Raw genomic sequence first — 18,782 nt, forward strand, 5'->3', positions numbered from 1 at the left:
GGGTGAGATTTGTGTAGTTGCCAGGTCTGGGCTCAGGGGCCGTGGCAGGCCATGTCTGGACTCAGGTCTTTTTGGACTGTCTCCAGGCCTCCCACATCCCTTTGCCATCACAGTGTTTGAAGACAGCTTGTATTGGACAGACTGGCACACCAAGAGCATCAATAGTGCCAACAAGTTTACTGGGAAGAACCAGGAAATCATTCGCAACAAGCTCCACTTTCCTATGGATATTCATACCTTGCATCCCCAGCGCCAGCCTGCAGGTAAAAAAAAGTGTCATCAAGTGAGCTAGATTTGTCACTGATGGTGTGGCTGCTGGGGCCTCTTGGGAATCCGCCTTGCATTTGTTATAGATAGTATTAATTCTAGTCAGGGAAGGCCAGAGCTGGCATTGACATGTGCTACTTGCTCCCTCTGCTGGACATTTTGGGTGGTACACCACCAGGACTCGGCTTTTCTCTTCCCATATAATGCAAACATTTATAGGGTATCTCCTCTGTGTCAGATATTTGTTGTACAAATATCTGGAACAGATATCAAAATTAATATGACAGAACTCTTACTTGAAGAGAGCCAAGCCCTTCATCCCTTTGACCTGGTGGGGTCTATCTTTGTCAAGTTTTCATTTTTTCCTGATCATCTTACTCTGGGCTCTTTGAGCAGGGAAAAACCGCTGTGGGGACAACAATGGCGGTTGCACTCACCTGTGTCTACCCAGTGGCCAGAACTACACCTGTGCCTGCCCTACCGGCTTCCGCAAGATCAACAGCCACGCCTGTGCCCAGAGTAAGTGGGTTTGGGATACCAGCCTCAGAGGAGGTGCCTTGTGAGGACAGATAGAAGGACCAGTGAGAGGAGTTGGAAGGATAGCTTGTCAGGTAGGGACAGCCAGGTTCCAAAAGGAGCCCATGACAGACTTAAGAGACTGAGGGCTTCCAAACCAAAGCTGAGGACCTAGAACCAGCAGTGGTAGCTGGAGGCTTAGTGGCATCATTCAGTGTACAAACACCCCAACAGGGCTTAGCTTTCACCTCACCAGGAAGGATGCCTTCTGTCTAGACAGAAAGAAGGTCCAATTATTCTAAAATGCAGGGCAATGGTTGCCAACTTCTGTACCTTTAGCTTGATCCATAGAAGAGTTTGTGTTGTTAGAACAGAGAGCAACTGGGATCCCAGATGATGATCTGTGACCACCAAATAAAAGATGATAGGATTCCCTGGTCTCTTCCACAGTCTTTGCTTTGGTTCCTTAGAGCTCCTGCAAGACAATTTTACCTTGCAAAGTCAGCCCTAGAAATCTTAGCACATAGGTGACTTTATCTAAGGCTAGTCCAGGGACGAGTTGATCAGGCATAGGGCATGACCAGCAAGGGGCCAGGATTAATTCATTATGTATCCTTATTGCTGTATAATCTACTGGCTCTCTTAATTCTAATTAAAATCGAATTTGGGAAGCTAGGGTGTGGTGGTATCTATCTGTAACCCCAGAGTTGGGTACGTGTAGAGACAGGCAGATCCCTAAAGCTCACAAGCCAGCCAGTCTAGCCAATCAGTGAAGTTTGGATTCACTGAGAGAACTTGTCTCGAAATGAATAATAAGGTGAAGACGTAGAAGAAGCTGCCCAATTTCCACATGTTTACACACACCTGTACACAATTTCACAAACAGACAGACATACACAGAGGCAAGAATCAGATTCTCTGCACCCTTTCCTGACAGTGACTGGGGAAAACATTCTGAGGTTTCTTTCAGATACACACTGAGAACTAGTTTCATACAGTGTTTTTTTTTTTTCCTGAGAATTTTGTTTGTTTGTTTGTTTGTTTTGTTTTTTGAGACAGGGTTTCTCTGTATAGCCCTGGCTGTCCTGGAACTCACTCTGTAGACCAGGCTGGCCTCACACTCAGAGCTCTGCCTGCCTCTGCCTCCCAAGTGCTGGGGATAAAGGTGTGACCACCACTGCCTGCCTAGTTGTGCTTGTCTGCTTCTACTGTTTTAGATGAAAATTGCTTCCATGCACATTTACCAAAGATTTACCAAAGCTTAGAAAAGGGAATTGGTAAAGTTAGGCAGAAAACTTTGATCTGAGTAGCAAAATACATAGGTTTTCATATGTGTGGGTTTCTTGTCTGTGGATTTAATCAACTCTGGATGGAAATTTAAAAACTGTTTCTGTACTGAAGATATATTTTAAAAGATGCAGTACATGGACGTGTGTGTATGAGATCAGAGGACAACTTATGAGAGTTTTCTTATTTTACCTGTGGGTCCCAGAGGTGGAACTCAGATCATTAGGTGCAGTAGCAAGTGAGCCATCTTGTTGGCCTGTATGGGCTGTTTTGGTCATTATTGTCTCAAGAACATATTAGAGTCTCTGGAGGGATGGCTCAGCGGCTCTTTCAGAGAATCCAGATTCAGTTTCCATTTCCCACATAGTAGCTCATAGTGGCCTGTAACTCTGGTTCCAGGGGATCTGATGACTTTCTCTGGTCTTCAAGAGCCCTAGGCACATACATGATACACATATATGCATGCAGGCACAATACTCCTTGTTTTTTGAGACAAATTTTCTCTGTAACTTGTGAACAAGTGTAGCCTTGTCTGTCTTGGAACTTGCTCTGTAGACCAGGCTGGTTTTGAATTTAGAGATCTGCCTGCCTCTGCCTCCCAAGTGCTGGCATTAAAGGCTTACATACTTATTTCTGAAAAAGAGAAGGATATAATATAACAGTCATCTAAATGGGAATTATATTGCATATTGAATCCTCAGTGTCAAACATATGAATATATTACATTAGATATATGGATATAGATTACAAGTAATCTAGAGATAACTTAGATTGTATAGGATATGCATAGGATATAAGAAAATCCTACCCTGTTTTATATATGAGGGTCTGGAGTATCTATGAATTGACTATCTGTGGGGGTCTTAGAAACAATTCCTTGCACATTGCAAAGGCTTACTGTATTGGAAAATATATTCAGACAAACCAGAGGAGGCCCAGAGGATGGGAAAGTTGCTGTGGAGAGCAGTGGCCAGAGCTCCCTCTGGAGCAGGCCCAAGCCCCAGTTCTAGTACACAGCCATTGAACCCTGAGCATGTTCCCTGATCTCTTTTAGTCTCAGATGCTCTTCTGAAAATGGGAGCAAGAATAACATGTACCATAAAGCATTGGTATGGGGCATTGACCTTGTTTTTTCTGTCTTCTTTCCTTCCTTCTTTCCTTCCTTCCTTCCTTTTTTTCTTCCTTCCTTCCTTCCTTCCTTCCTTCCATCCTTTCTTTCTTTTTGGCATACAAAAGAATTAGGCTTTATTATGCCATTTGCAAACACAATTTTTTTTTTTTTTGCTGTTTCTCCTTCCGTCTTCTCACCCATTCCCCTGCACAAACCCCGCCCCCCATACTCTTGTACTTCTCTTGGCCTCCTTTCTGCTCTGAGGTCACATGCCCTTTGACTTCCCCCCTTTTCTCAACAGCATTTCTCCCTGGAGATCTCTATCTAACTTCATAGCCTATGCCCTCATTCATAGCCACATATACATGCGTCTAAACATTGCCAGTTAGGATCCACACATGAGAAAGAGTGTTTTTTCTTGTTTTAGCCTTTTGAATCTGGGTCTCTTCACTTAATAACAATACATTTCAAGTCCATTCATTGTCTTGGGAGGTTCATAATTTTATTTATCTTTATGAGCATGTTCTCTGACACTGTATGTCTATACCAAGCATTGAGCCTTTCTAAGCACAAAACCCAGGGCCTGGCAAGAAAGGAATTTAGTGGGCAGTCATTATTGGCTAAGTTGTGAAGAGAACTGCAGATGGAATGATCATTCTAGATGATAGAATAGAAACAAAAACTTTAGCCCGGTAGCATGTCTGTAATTCCAGCATTTAGGAGGCTGAGGCAGGAGGATGGAGTTTGAGAAAGAGTCCAGGCTTATGTAGTAAGACCCTGTCTCGTGGAAACAAAAAACCAGAAGACCTGAAATAGGATAAAAGTCTCAGAAGTAAGCTGGAAGTTGGCAGTGGCCCAGTCATGGTGCTGAAACTGCTCAAGAGAACTCAGAGGAGAAAAGGGTTCAAACGAAGCTGATAGACGCCTAAGCAGTGGGGTAAACTCTGTTCCCACTGGACTCTAAAGTCTAATCCCACAATGACAAGCTGGGCTGTGCTTCAGGGCACCTGCAGTATGAAGAGTAGGGGGCAAAGGGCAGCAGGTTCCAGGAAGTGTGATTGAACCAGGTGTCACACAGGTGAGCATCTGTGTCTGTCACCGTTACTGGATTTAGAGCATTAAAAGGAGACCCCTCTCGGCCTTTGATCAGGTCTTGACAAGTTCCTGCTTTTTGCCCGAAGGATGGACATCCGTCGGATCAGCTTCGACACAGAGGACCTGTCCGACGATGTCATCCCACTGGCTGACGTGCGCAGTGCTGTGGCCCTTGACTGGGACTCCCGGGATGACCACGTGTACTGGACAGATGTCAGCACTGATACCATCAGCAGGGCCAAGTGGGATGGAACAGGACAGGAGGTAGGGCTGCGTGGATCCAGTCCCTCCCGTTCCTTGCGGTTGGTGGAGTTTGGGCTCCAGAGTTGGAATAGGAGTACAGAGAATGATACAGCTTTGCTTACTGCCCAGGTGGTAGTGGATACCAGTTTGGAGAGCCCTGCTGGCCTGGCAATTGATTGGGTCACCAACAAGCTCTATTGGACAGATGCAGGTATGTACAGGGAACCGTGGCCTGGCTGTCTTGAGTCTTCTGAGTGTACACAGGAGTCTTTAGTTCTCATCTAAATTGCAGCTTCTTTTGCGCTATACTTGGTGCTTGTAAATGTTTTGAAGCATCTTGGACAACAAGTTTATGACCTGGTTTTGTTTGTTTGTTGTTTGTTTTTCATGAATGTTCTGACAAAATAGGCATTTCTATGGATCTTAGTGGGGTAGAGACTTGAGAGATAAAAGGAATACCTCTAAACTAGTGTTCTTCAAAGTGTGGTTTCTGGAACAACAACATCAGCATGTCCTGCGAAGTTGTGAGAAATTCAGATTCTGGACACCCGACTTACTCAAAATCTTGAGGAATTAACTGGAAGAATCTTTAAAGATCCATTTATGTGTACGTGTATGCCTGAGTGTGTGTATGTAGACCAAGTATGCACAGATGCCCATGAAAGCAAGACGAAGGTGTCAGATCCCCTGGAACTGGAGTTACAGGCAGTCTTGAGCCACCCAATGTGGGTGTTGGGAACTGAACCTGTGCCCTTTGCAAGAGCAGCAAGCATTCTTACCACCTGATCCCATTCTTACCACCAATTCAGCCATAGGAATCTGTATTTTAACAAGCTCTCCTCATTTTTTCGTGCACCGAAATCTGGGAATCCTTGCCTTATATCATAGGCTGGAGTGGGTTTCCTAGGTTTAGAAACTTGTGCTATTCCAAGGAGTGAAACTAATCACTGCCTTAAATTTTTTTCTCCTAGTTTCAGTCACTAAATATCTATTGTGTATTCACCACAAAATCTTTTCCAAGCATTTACTGCATACAGAGCTCCGTGCTAGGCAGGGGTTGGAGGAGAAGGAATGAGCAAGCCTGAAATTAATTTTTTTTCCTTGTCCCTTGGTAGGTACAGACCGGATTGAAGTGGCCAACACGGATGGCAGCATGAGGACGGTGCTCATCTGGGAGAACCTTGACCGTCCTCGGGACATCGTGGTAGAGCCCATGGGCGGGTACGTGCTGTCCATTCTGAGCCCCAACTCTCCCAAGAGCTGGGTACAAGATGGGAATCTGGAGATTAAGGAGAGGGGCCAGATCTGTGGATGTGCTAAGTGCCACGGACTGGGATTTCTTATGGGGTCCCTTGTTCCGCGGGACGATGGGTTCTGGCCAGGTGTGCACGGGATTCGGCTTTGTCAAACAGACACTACACAAGAAGTGTTCTATCTGAATGTATTTCTTAAAAATGACATGAGGCTTTTACAATCATTGCAAAAGAGAAATGAAAAATCTGGCAGTTCAGTAGTCGAGGTACATCTGAGGCCATCTAAAATACACTGGATCTAAAAACATCAGCCATCTCTGGACTGGTGCAGCACCCCCGGGCTCCGAGCATGTTCGGGCTGCATGGTCCTGGCCGGAGTCCCAGGGGGCTGCGGGTGCGCGAGCCAGGAAGGTACAGGTTTGAATCTCGAGTCCTCAATGTTGAATCTTCAATGTTGAATGCTCGAATCTCGAATGCTCAATCTCTTGAATCTCGACTGGTGCTGCACACACACACACACACACACACACACACACACACACACACACACACCCCGGGCCCAAGCAGCTATGGACTGCATGAATCTAAGCCCTAGTCCACCTAAGCTCTGGTTCTGGTCCGAGTGCTAGTGAGTCCGAATGCTGAATGCAGACTCTAGAATGCTGAATCTAGAATGCTCAATGTTGTAGACTGTCACACACACACTCTCAGATTAAAGTCCGCCCATTTTAGGTAAAACGCCCACTATGCTAATCTTTTGGGGAAGTAGAGACAGTCTCTTGCTAATTCCTAGGAGTGGTTCAGCTGTAGTACATGACTGAGAATGAGGATTTTACTTGACCTTGTCCTGGGATAAGTCTCTCATTCTGCGAGCTTCAGTGCCCTACCCACAATGCTGGAGGCAATTAGTTAGAATGGTTTAACATTCCAAGCCAGGGTTTGACTAGGACATTGGAACATTGGTGAAGGTCAGAGAGCAAAGTCCGAATTTTCTCTTGCTAGCTGTAAAGAAATGATATCTTGGTGAGTTCCTAGCACACAAGTACGAGGACATATCTGGGCTACCTCTGAGTTTGGGGTGCCAGGCAACAATGCGGAGGCAGGAGACTGACTTTCCTTGAAGTTTACGCCTCAAATACCGCTGTCACACAAAGTGTGCGTGGCAGCTAAGGGCAGAGAGGGGCTGTGAAATCGCTGCCTCCTCTCTGGCAAGAGAACCTTTCTTTCTTTCCTTTTTTTTTTTTCTTTCTTTTTTTTTGTAGCTTTCTAGCTGCGGTCTTTATTAAATTTTCTATTGTTGTTTGCTTATAAAAAAAGCAATTTTATTTTATTTTATTTGGTATTTTTGAGACAAGGTTTCTCTGTATAACCCTGGCTGTCTTGGAACTCACTCTGTAGACCAGGCTGGCCTCGAACTCAGAAATCTGCCTGCCTCTGTCTCCCAAGTGCTGGGATTAAAGGCGTGCACCACCCCTGCCCAGCAAGCAATTTTATTATTAAAGAATATTAAATTGTAGGAACCAAAATTCAGAATAACCATTGTTAACACTTTGGGGTATATTTTTCTGAAATATATTTTGCTCTAAATGCCCACAAATATTGGTGGTGGTGGTGGTGGTGGTGGTGGCAGCAGCCGTACCAGTTTGGGTTTTATACAAGTGACATTGTTGGAACCAGGTAAGTACCTGTAATCCTAGCATGTAGGATGTGGAAGCAAGAGAATCAGGAATGCAAGGTTATCATTGGCTACTTAGCAAGTTCAAAACTAGCCTGGGCTATGTGAGATCTTATCTCAAAAACCAGACTAAACAAAAACCCGAACCTCCCTTCCCCGCTCCACAAAAAAAAAGCTAGACTTCAGTTTGACTATATATCCTTCAGAGCTTCCTCACCAGACTATATAGTTCTGCCTTGTCCTTCTTCATAGTTACATGGAATTTTGTGAACTTATGTGTCCTAATTATTTCATGCGTGTAGTCAAGAGAACATGTTTGCTGGGCATGGTAGTACACAGGAATTTCCGCCTCCCTCTTCTTTCTTCATTCCTAAGGCGGCCTCCTGTTACATAGTCTTTAAGCCTTGGAGGCTCATCTATCAAGACTCTGATACCTTTTGATAGTGATGGAAGATATAAGGCCCTCAGGGACATCTCTGAGTCCAGGCTTGAAAAGTCCCTAAAAGCCTTTGAGGACCCTGTATCCTCATTGGTATTTCTTCCAATGTTATGGATTGACCCCTCGACCTCACATGGGTTTCGAAGCACTCTCAGTGAAGCACACTGAAACCCCACACTGGATACCAACTGGAAGTCTAAGAACCCCTTTGCTTATATCCAGGTACATGTATTGGACCGACTGGGGTGCAAGTCCCAAGATTGAACGAGCTGGCATGGATGCCTCCAGCCGACAAGTCATCATCTCTTCGAATCTGACATGGCCTAATGGATTAGCTATTGACTATGGGTCCCAGCGGCTGTACTGGGCTGATGCGGGCATGAAGACTATTGAATTTGCTGGGCTGGATGGCAGCAAGAGGAAGGTAAAGATGCCACTCGCTAGAGCGTCTTCCCCTGCTCTGGAAGCCTCCAGGATAGCATGCTCTGGCTGACCGCTGACAGGAGCTAGGGGGACCCAGAGGTTATGGGACCAACGTGGGACAGATGCTGTTTCTCTAAGAATGTAGCTCCAGGGGACACAGGGCTGCTGGTTGATGATTCGAGCCTACTAGGAATTAAGGTGGAAAGGGGCTGGACTCCCCCCACACAGAGGCTTTCCTAATCTCCATTGTAGTTGATGGCAATCAGTCACCTATTGCGCACCTGGCCAATGACTGAGATGCCTCTCTTTTGCCATTGTTTATTTTAATTTCCAACTTTCAGGAAAATTTCAAGAGTATCAGAGGAATAACATTTTGCTACATTTCCTGTACCATTCTCATTCTTCCCCTATCCCTTCCTTCCCTTCCTCCTGCCCTCCTCTTTTTCCACACACATCCATACATACACACAAATATAAACTTACATTCACACAGTGGTTTTTCTGAATCATCTGAGATTAAATTGGGAACATTTTGCCAAAGATCCTTATATGGTAAAATTGAACTTGGAGACAGCACAGTAGATAAAAGCATTAGCTATGTAAGCATGAGGGCCTGAGTTCGAATCCTGGTGTCCACATAAACTCTGTAGAGAGCAGCATGAGTGTCTGTTATCCTAGGACTCCCAAGGGAAGATAGGAGGCAGAGACACGAGAATCCCAGAAGCTCATAAACCTGCTACCTTTGCATACACAGCAGAAAAATGGAGACCCTGGTGGAAGCAAAGACATACATGAGGTTATCCTCTGACTTTCACACAGGCACATGGAGTGTGCCCATATAGATATCACACACACTGAAAAACAAACAAACAAAACCAATAAAATTAATGTTGGCATATTACTGTACAATCCACACTCTGTATTTAAATTTATTTCCAACTTTTTCTGTAAGCCTTTTAATAATTTTAATTTTTTTCTCCTTTACTCTAATATCTAATCCAGAATCACTCATTGCATTTACTGACCCTGCTCCCACCCCAGCCTCCCTGGGGCCTTACTATGTCAGGGCCTTGCTATATAGCCCAAGCTGGCCTCCTGTCTGATCCTTCTCAGTTCTGGGGCTACAGGCCTGTACCAACATGCCCAGCTCCTAATCATGTCTCTTCATCCTCTAATCTTGTTTCTTCCTCAGACTTTAACCTTTCTGTTTAAAACAAAACCATTTATTTACTTTGTGTGCACTACAGTGCATGTGTGGAGGTCAGAAGACAGCTTGTAGGAGTTGGTTCTCTCCTCTCACCACGTGGAGCCCAGAGATTGAGCTTGAGTCGCCGTATTTGGTGGCAATCACCTTTACTCACTGAGCCATCTGGCTGACCAGTCTTTCTATTTTCAAAAAGGGAAAAATCCCTTTCTTACCGGTATCTGTTTTGATTGCTTGGTCTAGGTGGTATCCACTATAAAATTGCTAATTTTCCTTTTGTGATTTGAGCCTAGACACCCTGGAGATATGCAAATGACATTTTTCAGTAGTCACAAAGCACTTAGATAGGTGTTAACAGACACCTGAGAGAGATGAGCTCTAGGTCACAGGAAGTTGCTTCCTAGCACTTTGCTAAGCTCTTGCCTGATCCCTGTGCTGTTTCATGATGCAAGTGTTGATGCCTTACAGGTCCTCATTGGAAGTCAACTCCCCCATCCTTTCGGGCTCACTCTATACGGACAACGCATCTACTGGACTGACTGGCAGACCAAAAGTATACAAAGTGCTGACCGGCTGACTGGGCTAGACCGGGAGACGCTGCAGGAGAACCTGGAGAATCTTATGGACATCCATGTCTTCCACCGCCAGAGGCCTCCAGGCAAGCAGCCATCAGCAGCTTCAGACTTCTCCCTCAGCCTTTTCATTCCCTAGCTGCCCCACTGACAGCTCCCTCTTCCTCTACAGTGACAACACTGTGTGCTGTGGAGAATGGCGGCTGCAGCCATTTGTGTCTCAGGTCCCCAAATCCAAGCGGCTTCAGCTGTACGTGCCCCACAGGTATCAACCTGCTGCTTGATGGCAAGACATGCTCACCAGGTGAGTCAAAGCTTGGCCTGTTTGGGTGGAAAGGGGCTGTGCCTCCTCTGCAGGAATCCTCCGATGTGGTCAGAGAATCCGTGGAGGAGTGGCAGCTTCTAGGAGAAGGAGCAGGTAGACAGGATGGGGACCAGGTCCCATTGTTTCTTGTGATCTTCTTGAATATTAGAGAGACTGTCCTGCGCCAACAGTCTCACCTGTGGCAAAGTTACGATGTGATAATTTGCTTAGAACAGGACATTCCTTTGTAGAAACTTGGTAAAATAAATGTAAAAATGTGTCCTATCTACAATGGACTGGTACCCTGTCTTCCTTAGATGTGCCACTTTTGTGAGCCCAGGACCTGTGTGTCATTCTTATGGGAGGATCCCAGAAATAGGGCCTAGCTACTCAGACATTAGGGGGTCCAGGCTTCTCCCAGGGCTACTGTGTGGAAGGCTTGGACTCTAACCTCCTACAGTGCTGGGGCTGGTGAGAGGCTCAGTGAGTAAGAGAACTGACTGTTCTTCCAAAGGTCCTGAGTTCAAATCCTGGCAACCACATGGTGGCTTACAACCATTCATAATGAGATCGGACACCCTCTCCTGGTGTGTCTGAAGACTGCTACAGTGTGCTTATTTATAATAAGAATCACAGTGTCTCTCAGCTAGTAAATGAAGCTTTCTGGGACCCCAGTACTTCTTTTCTTAAGCTTTATGACCAAAGGGTCCTTCAAAGGGGGCTGCTGCTATGATGCTGCTTTCTGTTCCACTCCTGGTTAATTTTAATTGTGTGTGTGTGTGTGTGTCTGTCTGTCTGTCTGTCTGTCTGTCTGTCTGTCTGAGGATAACACATGAGGTAGTCTGTTTTCTCCTTCCATCATATGGGTCCTGAATTCAGGTCATCAGGCTAGTAGAAAGCACCTTCACCCACTGAGTCATCTTGCCATGCCTCCTTCCATAGAATAAATGAAGAGGTGAGCTGAGCAGGGTGATATACACCTATAATTCCAGCACTTGGGAGAATTAAGAGTTGAAGACCTCCTCATCCACACAGTGAGGCCAAGGCCAACCTAGGTCATAGGAGGCTCCCTTTCAAGCTCTCCAAACACCCAGACAGGAAGTACCATTTATCCATATGTGTGAAGCCTAATGCTCAGTGCTTTATGTATGTCTATGATTTCTTTTCATTCTTATAGTTATCCTGTTATTATCCCCATTGTATAGTACAGGCTTAAATAATTTCAGTAATTTGCCTAGGTTCACACCACCAGACCAATAGTATCTGGCCTTGGGCTTTGGTTTGCCTGCCTCCAAATCCTCTTAGTGTCTCTGCCCGAGTGACTGTCCTCCCTCCTTCTTTCTCCACCTGGGCAGGCATGAACAGTTTCCTCATCTTCGCCAGGAGGATTGATGTTCGCATGGTCTCCTTGGACATCCCTTATTTTGCTGATGTGGTGGTACCCATCAACATGACCATGAAGAACACCATTGCCATTGGAGTGGACCCGCTGGAAGGTCAGTGTGACTTTTGTTCTCATCTATATTTCTGTGCCAGATCAAAAGCCATCACTGTCCTTTCTTCGTCCACCCTTGCCTTCTGTTCCTGCTGTCTTTGCCAAGAGCTGTCCTGCTATGACATCCCTCCACTTGCATCCATTTCCCCCATTAGGGTCTCTGGGGCTCTTTGACTGTCCTGGTATCTCAGGCTCTGTGTGGGTGCCACTGTGGGTAGGCAGGACCTGGGTTGAGTCAAGCCTTCCCTCTCAGGAAAAGTGTACTGGTCTGATAGCACACTGCACAGGATCAGCCGTGCCAGCCTGGATGGCTCACAGCATGAGGACATCATCACTACAGGTGAGCCTTCCTCCCAACCCGAGGGCCACCTGTCTGACTGGAGAGCTGGGAAATATCCCATCTGCCTTAAGGCAGGAGTCAGTGTGCTCTTCTGACATCCTGCAGGTCTGCAGACCACAGATGGGCTTGCAGTGGATGCCATCGGCCGGAAAGTGTACTGGACAGACACGGGAACGAATCGGATTGAAGTTGGTAACCTGGATGGGTCTATGCGGAAAGTGTTGGTGTGGCAGAACCTTGACAGTCCTCGGGCCATTGTACTATACCATGAAATGGGGTAAGAGCTAGCTTTATCACTCTGGGTAGCTGAGTGGACCAAGCTTAGCCAAGACTATGGATAGGTGAAGGTGCACAGTGAGAAATGTGTTACAGGAGCACTGTGAATCCTGGAGGTCATGTAGACTAACCCCTGACCCAGACTGTTCCACTCCCTTGAAGCTTCTTTCATTGTGTCAGCGTAGTGTTGTATAGCTTTAGAGCATGAGCCTTGCTATCAGTAGACAGGATGCAAGGGCTAGGGAGATCCATCACTTAGGAAAGTGCTTGCCACACAACACAAACATGAAGACCTGAGTTTGGTCCTGGTACCCAAATAAAAAGCTCCGTACAGTGATACGTGCCTAGGATCCTAGTACTGGAGAGACAGAAACAGGAGGAGCCCTGGAGCTTGCTGGCCAGCTAGGCTTACTGAACCAGTGGGCTCCAGGTTCAGTGAAATATCTTATGTTAAGAAAAAATAAGATAGAGGGCTGGAGAGATGGCTCAGCTGTTAAGAGTACTGACTGCTCTTCCAGAGGTCCTGAGTTCAATTCCCAGCAACCACACAGTGGCTCACAACCATCTGAAATGGGATCTGATGCTCTCGTCTGGTGTGTCTGAAGACAGCAACAGTGTACCCATAGATTAAATGAATAAATAAATCTTTAAAAAAAAATAAGGTAGAAAGTGAGTGAGGATCACCCATCTGTGGCCACAAGCCTCACATGCACACCCACGGGCATGCACCTGCATACACAGAACACACACAAAAGCCAAGATTCCTCACTTTGGATGCCATGTTTAAAATCTCTGATCCTTACCAGCTTTCTCCCGTCAAGCAAGGGTGACAGTAAAATGCATACCTTGTCGCCCACCCTTTCAAGGACGGACTCATGTGTATGAAGTGTTTGGTGCACCATTGGAACGCACAGTGTGTTCGATGCACTGCAGGTATTCACAGACTATGGGAGCTATTAGAATAACCAGCTGCTCCACTTCCTCCATCAGGTACATGTACTGGACAGACTGGGGGGAGAATGCCAAATTAGAGCGTTCCGGAATGGATGGCTCGGACCGGACTGTGCTCATCAACAACAACTTAGGGTGGCCCAATGGACTGACTGTGGACAAAACCAGCTCCCAACTGCTGTGGGCTGATGCCCATACTGAGGTGAGAGCCCTGTCCCTGCTTCGCAGAAGCCTGGGAAGATGAAAGAGAGCTCTCCAGGATCTTCAGGGAAGGCCCCTGGTGGACTAATAGCCACCTCTATATAATCTCCTCCACAGAGAATTGAGGTAGCAGACCTGAATGGTGCCAATCGGCATACACTGGTGTCACCAGTCCAGCACCCGTATGGCCTCACTCTGCTTGGTTCCTATATCTACTGGACCGACTGGCAGACCCGTAGCATCCACCGGGCTGACAAGAGTACTGGCAGCAATGTCATCCTCGTAAGGTCCAACCTGCCAGGCCTCATGGACATCCAAGCTGTTGACCGGGCACAGCCACTGGGTGAGGACTCTTGAGTCAGAGCCCCTGGATTTCTGGGACTATCACAACAGCAGAATATAGCTAGGGCACAGAGTTACTTACAGTCAGAGAGACTTCCTGAGCTCCACATCTGGGATAAGTCTTTTGTTCCTCTAGGTATGGCTGGTACCACAGGTCTATGATGCTGCTACCTCCAAAGAGCTCTTGGAGACATTTGTTCTACCTCATTCCTGCCAAACACTGAATCTTGTCACTAAGAGCAGCAAGTTAACCATAAGAGACTAGGTCCTTTATGAGAGACTGCTGGCCTCCCAGGCTGGGTGTGAAAGCTCTAGCTACCCAGACTGGGTGTGAAAGCTCCAGCCTCCCAGGCTGGGTGTGAAAGCTCCAGCCTCCCAGGCTGGGTGTGAAAGCTTGATGATCCTCTCTCACCAGGTTTTAATAAGTGTGGCTCGAGAAATGGCGGCTGCTCCCACCTCTGTTTACCTCGGCCTTCTGGTTTCTCCTGTGCCTGCCCCACTGGCATTCAGCTGAAGGGAGATGGGAAGACCTGTGACCCCTCTCCAGAGACCTACCTGCTCTTCTCTAGCCGAGGCTCCATTCGCCGTATCTCACTGGACACCGATGACCACACCGACGTCCATGTTCCTGTTCCTGGGCTCAACAACGTCATCTCCCTAGACTATGACAGTGTAGATGGAAAGGTCTATTACACAGACGTGTTCCTGGATGTTATCAGGTATGAGTGGCCTTGGAGCCAGTGGGGGACACAGACCTGATCCTGAGCAGTCATGTGTGAGGTTACATTCTCTGTTGACAAATAAGCGGATTGGATGGCTTGACCATTTAGATGTGGAGTTAGATTTCTGAGCACTTCACAGCAGTCCACACTTCCATTGCTTGTTTGTTGGTTTGGTGACTGTAAAGCTACTCAGGGGCCTGAGATTGGAAGATCGCTAGTTAAGAGGCCAACATGGGCAAGGTCCAGTCTTAAAAAAAAAAAGAGCAGAGCTGGTTACAGTGGTCCCCCACCTATAATCTCAGCACTGAAGAGGCCAAGGCAAGAAGGCAGTGAGTTGAAGATCAGCCTGGACAGTGTAGCAACCTCCTGTCTCAAAAACAATAAACGGGATGCAGCTCAGAGTTCTTGTGTAGTATGTGCAAAGCACTGGGCTTGATTCTCAGCACTGCCTGAAGTGGGCACTTGAGGCAGAAAGATCACAAGTTCAAGGCCAACTTTGGCTATATAATGAGCTAGCTTGAAGCCTGGGCTGTGTGAGACTCCAGTGTGTGTGTGTGTGTGTGTGTGTGTGTGTGTGTGTGTGTGTCACAGAAACCTGATATATTAAACAATCAAGTGTGTGCCAAGTTGGGAACCTGGAGCTTCTACACTTAGTATCAGGTCCTGAGGGGGACTCTAAGAATCCCCTAAGGTAGGTGAAAAGTTAGAATCTATATTGCTACATAAGGGACCTTAGCCCAACATTTAAGTTTTTATATTGCTTTACAAGGTTATTTTGAGTGACTATTTTTTTTTTTGCTATTATTTTTATTGTTCTTTATATTTCTTATTTCAACACAACTCAAGAATATGATATATACCAATACAAGATTTCTATAGATGGGCTATAGAAATCTTTGCCTATGTTCTCCTGAGGGTGTATTCAGATTTCATGTGGTGTGTACCATTTAGAGAAATCTCCCAGGTGACTACAACATGATCCTTATCCTTGGTGCGTTAGTTTCTGTTTAAAAGCACAGATTGGTTTTAGCAAACCTTTCCTTTCTATCTTTGCTTTGCTTTGTTCTAGAGACTGAACCCAGGGCCAGTGTTCTACCACTGAACTACACTCTCAGCCCCAATCTACCTGTTTCATAATCACCCCAGGTAGCAATCCTTGTGTCCTCACAGGATATATTAGGAATGATTTAATTTGTCCTATGGCAAACCCTATGCATCCAAACCCTCTCGCAGGAAACACTCTTCAGAATCCACTCTCTCATTCATTCTGCCTGTATTGAGCACATGCCATTGCTGGGTACATACTGTGCCTGTCTCTATGGAGCTTAGAGTGAGTTTCAGGCTTATAGTGATTTCTGGTTAGTCTGGTTACTCGAGCAAACCTGCATTGTCCCAAAGGCGAGCAGATCTGAATGGCAGCAACATGGAGACTGTTATTGGGCATGGGCTGAAGACCACTGATGGGCTGGCCGTGGACTGGGTTGCCAGAAACCTGTACTGGACAGATACAGGCCGAAATACCATCGAAGCATCTCGGCTAGACGGATCCTGTCGCAAAGTGTTAATCAACAACAGTCTGGACGAGCCCCGGGCCATTGCTGTTTTCCCCAGAAAGGGGTAAGTTCATGTCTAGCGGGAAAGAGATCTGGGCTGGAAGGGGCTGGTAGAAAAGAAGCTCCCAGAGATGCTTACAGATTAATGGATTGGTGTGGCCACTATATTCTGCCAACCTCTTTGCACCATCTCCCTATGCTTTGTGACAATGGCACTATTGTATCTTAGGTACCTCTTCTGGACAGACTGGGGCCACATTGCCAAGATTGAACGGGCAAACCTGGACGGTTCTGAGAGGAAGGTCCTCATCAACACAGACCTAGGCTGGCCCAATGGCCTTACCTTGGACTATGATACCCGCAGGTGAGGACCCTGTCCCAAACAACTGCCTGGAAATGGAGGGTGGGCCAAGGAGAGGACAGAGATTGACATGGGGGGAAAGAAAAGATGGAAAACCCCTGGACAGATGAGGAAGAAGAAACAATGAGAAAGGTAAGACAATGCGGTCAGCACCAGGCTTGCTGAATCCAGCCCTGGGCCTTCAGTGGCCTTGGTCTCCTTGGTTTACAAGTTCTGAGGACCATTAGTAGAGAGAACGTGTCCTATTTTCCTCATCCACTTAGGGTCTTAGATTTGTGGCCTACCTGTGGAAGCAACAGGCACTGGGATTGGCAATTTCTCCTCTAGATTAGGAAAAAAAAAAAGTGGGGGGCGGGGCAGAGGAGGGTGACTTCCCTTTCCTGCCCCCAGAGGACAAGAGGTAAAGTGGAGTCACCTGGAGAGTTGGTAGGATGACCTCTTCTTTTAACCTCAGTCTTGGCCACACGACCTGAGTCCTTTCTGAAGACCACTTATAAAAATCTGTGCTTAGATTTCTGGATAGGACCCAAAGGGTGATCGAGGTGCCATGGAAAAGGCTGTGAGTGGTCCTAGATGCTCTGTGTCTCCACAGAGCAGCTCCAGCCTCCCTGCTTATGAGTTACATTTTGTTCTTTAGCTATGGGGCTCTTAGAGGCCTCTCCTCAGGAGTGTTTCCTGACTGTGTGGCACCTGCCAGTTCAGCTCGGGGAGGAACATGAAGCTCCTTATGGGGAAGAGCCACCTGTCCCTTTCTCTTTCTCTTCGCAGGATCTACTGGGTAGATGCACATCTGGATCGAATCGAGAGTGCTGACCTTAATGGGAAGCTGAGGCAGGTCTTGGTCAGCCATGTGTCCCACCCCTTTGCCCTCACACAGGTACTGGCTCAGGAGAGAGGTAACTAGACCTCCCTGACTAGGGTGTCTCCTGGGGATTCTAAGCCACTAAGTACTCTGCTATCCTGGCCCAACACTTCCATGTTCCATCATTTGTAGGCCTGGCTCTCAAATAGAGGTGCACAGAATTAGCTGTGCAGCTTGTTAGAACATAAGTGCCAGGGCTCTGACTATAGAGAAGTTGCTTTGGGATGACTGAGCCCAGGAACATGGAAGTTTGATAAGTTCCCCAGTAGAATCTACTGCTGTGCTTTTAGCTCACTTAGTTAAAGTTGGTTAGAATGGCTAAAGGTGAGAGATCTGAGGTGGCCAGCTATTTGTTAAGGGCTTGCATGCCTTCACAATGAGTCTAAAGCTTACCTAGGTAAATAACAGGACACAGGACTTCTGTAGGCTGTAGTTACCTATAAAACAAGTTGGTTTAATAAAGACATGCACTTGAAGTATGCACTAGTGTCAGCATAGGACATGGCACTCTGCAAACACTAGATGCATTGTATTAATTGCTTACTGACAAGAGCAAATTAAGGAAGGGAAGGTTTATTCTGGCTCACAGTTCAAAGGTTTAGTCCATCATAACAGAGAAGACACGATGGCAGAAGCAGGAGGCAGCTGGTCACAGTGTACCTACAGTCAGGAGGCCGACAATGGTGCACGCTGTACCGGCTACCTCTCTCCTTTTTATCCAGCCCAGGCCCCAGCCTGCTCACATTTAGAGTCTCCTCACCTTAATTAACTTAACTCTAGCAACCTCTCTGGCATGCCTTGAAGTTTGTTTCCATAATGATCTCTAAATCCCATCAGTTTGACAATCACAATTAACCATCAAGTCAGGTGAGGTGACTTGTAGATCTCTGAGTTCAAGGCCAGGCTGGTCCATGCTAGCAGAGGATCCTTAATAAGACTCCATCTCAAATCAAAACAGGGGTTAACTATCTATCACATGTCACTAGTTCAATTATTCTTAGCCTTATCTGGGCTAGTTCAACACAACAGGGAACCTGAGGGAACTATGTGGTGGCACAGGGTTATAAGTCCCAGCAATTCAGAGGATTCAAGGTTATCCTCAGCTACATAGCTAGTTTGATGCTAGCCTGAGCTATATAAGACCATGTCTCAAAAAAAGAAAGAAAGGAAGAAGGAAGAAAGAGAGAAAGAAAGAAAGAAAGAAAGAAAGGAAGAAAGAAAGAGCAAAAGGAGAGAAGAAAAGAAAAGGAATTTGGGATAAGATAATGAACACTGTGTCTAAAGCAGATT

General features: G+C 46.4%; 1 protein-coding gene and 1 long non-coding RNA gene across 4 annotated transcripts in view; one reads left to right on the top strand and one right to left on the bottom strand.

The window, feature by feature from the left end:
* The window catches only part of Lrp4 (LDL receptor related protein 4), a 56,835-nt gene that overhangs the window by 23,974 nt on the left and 14,079 nt on the right, over positions 1–18,782 (top strand). For 2 of the 3 annotated variants that reach the window (XM_031371011.1, XM_031371013.1), the window contains exons 15-31: positions 87–263; positions 664–786; positions 4,332–4,540; positions 4,649–4,730; positions 5,635–5,740; positions 8,109–8,310; positions 9,982–10,171; positions 10,258–10,389; positions 11,745–11,885; positions 12,138–12,224; positions 12,330–12,501; positions 13,491–13,653; positions 13,770–13,995; positions 14,410–14,713; positions 16,115–16,333; positions 16,499–16,633; positions 17,399–17,507. In XM_031371011.1, coding sequence (XP_031226871.1) covers positions 87–263; positions 664–786; positions 4,332–4,540; positions 4,649–4,730; positions 5,635–5,740; positions 8,109–8,310; positions 9,982–10,171; positions 10,258–10,389; positions 11,745–11,885; positions 12,138–12,224; positions 12,330–12,501; positions 13,491–13,653; positions 13,770–13,995; positions 14,410–14,713; positions 16,115–16,333; positions 16,499–16,633; positions 17,399–17,507 — 2,777 coding nt within the window. The remainder of the gene's footprint in view (positions 1–86; positions 264–663; positions 787–4,331; positions 4,541–4,648; positions 4,731–5,634; positions 5,741–8,108; positions 8,311–9,981; positions 10,172–10,257; positions 10,390–11,744; positions 11,886–12,137; positions 12,225–12,329; positions 12,502–13,490; positions 13,654–13,769; positions 13,996–14,409; positions 14,714–16,114; positions 16,334–16,498; positions 16,634–17,398; positions 17,508–18,782) is intronic. The other variant, XM_031371012.1, reaches the window with a different exon arrangement.
* The window catches only part of LOC116090476, a 31,898-nt gene continuing 21,731 nt past the window's right edge, over positions 8,616–18,782 (bottom strand). The window contains exons 2-5 of the long non-coding RNA XR_004118689.1: positions 17,886–17,929; positions 14,750–14,963; positions 14,550–14,656; positions 8,616–9,079 (exon numbers count right to left, since the gene is read on the bottom strand). This is a non-coding gene — a long non-coding RNA (uncharacterized LOC116090476). The remainder of the gene's footprint in view (positions 9,080–14,549; positions 14,657–14,749; positions 14,964–17,885; positions 17,930–18,782) is intronic.

Source organism: Mastomys coucha, unplaced genomic scaffold (assembly GCF_008632895.1).
Source record: "Mastomys coucha isolate ucsf_1 unplaced genomic scaffold, UCSF_Mcou_1 pScaffold15, whole genome shotgun sequence".
Lineage (NCBI taxonomy): Eukaryota > Metazoa > Chordata > Mammalia > Rodentia > Muridae > Mastomys > Mastomys coucha.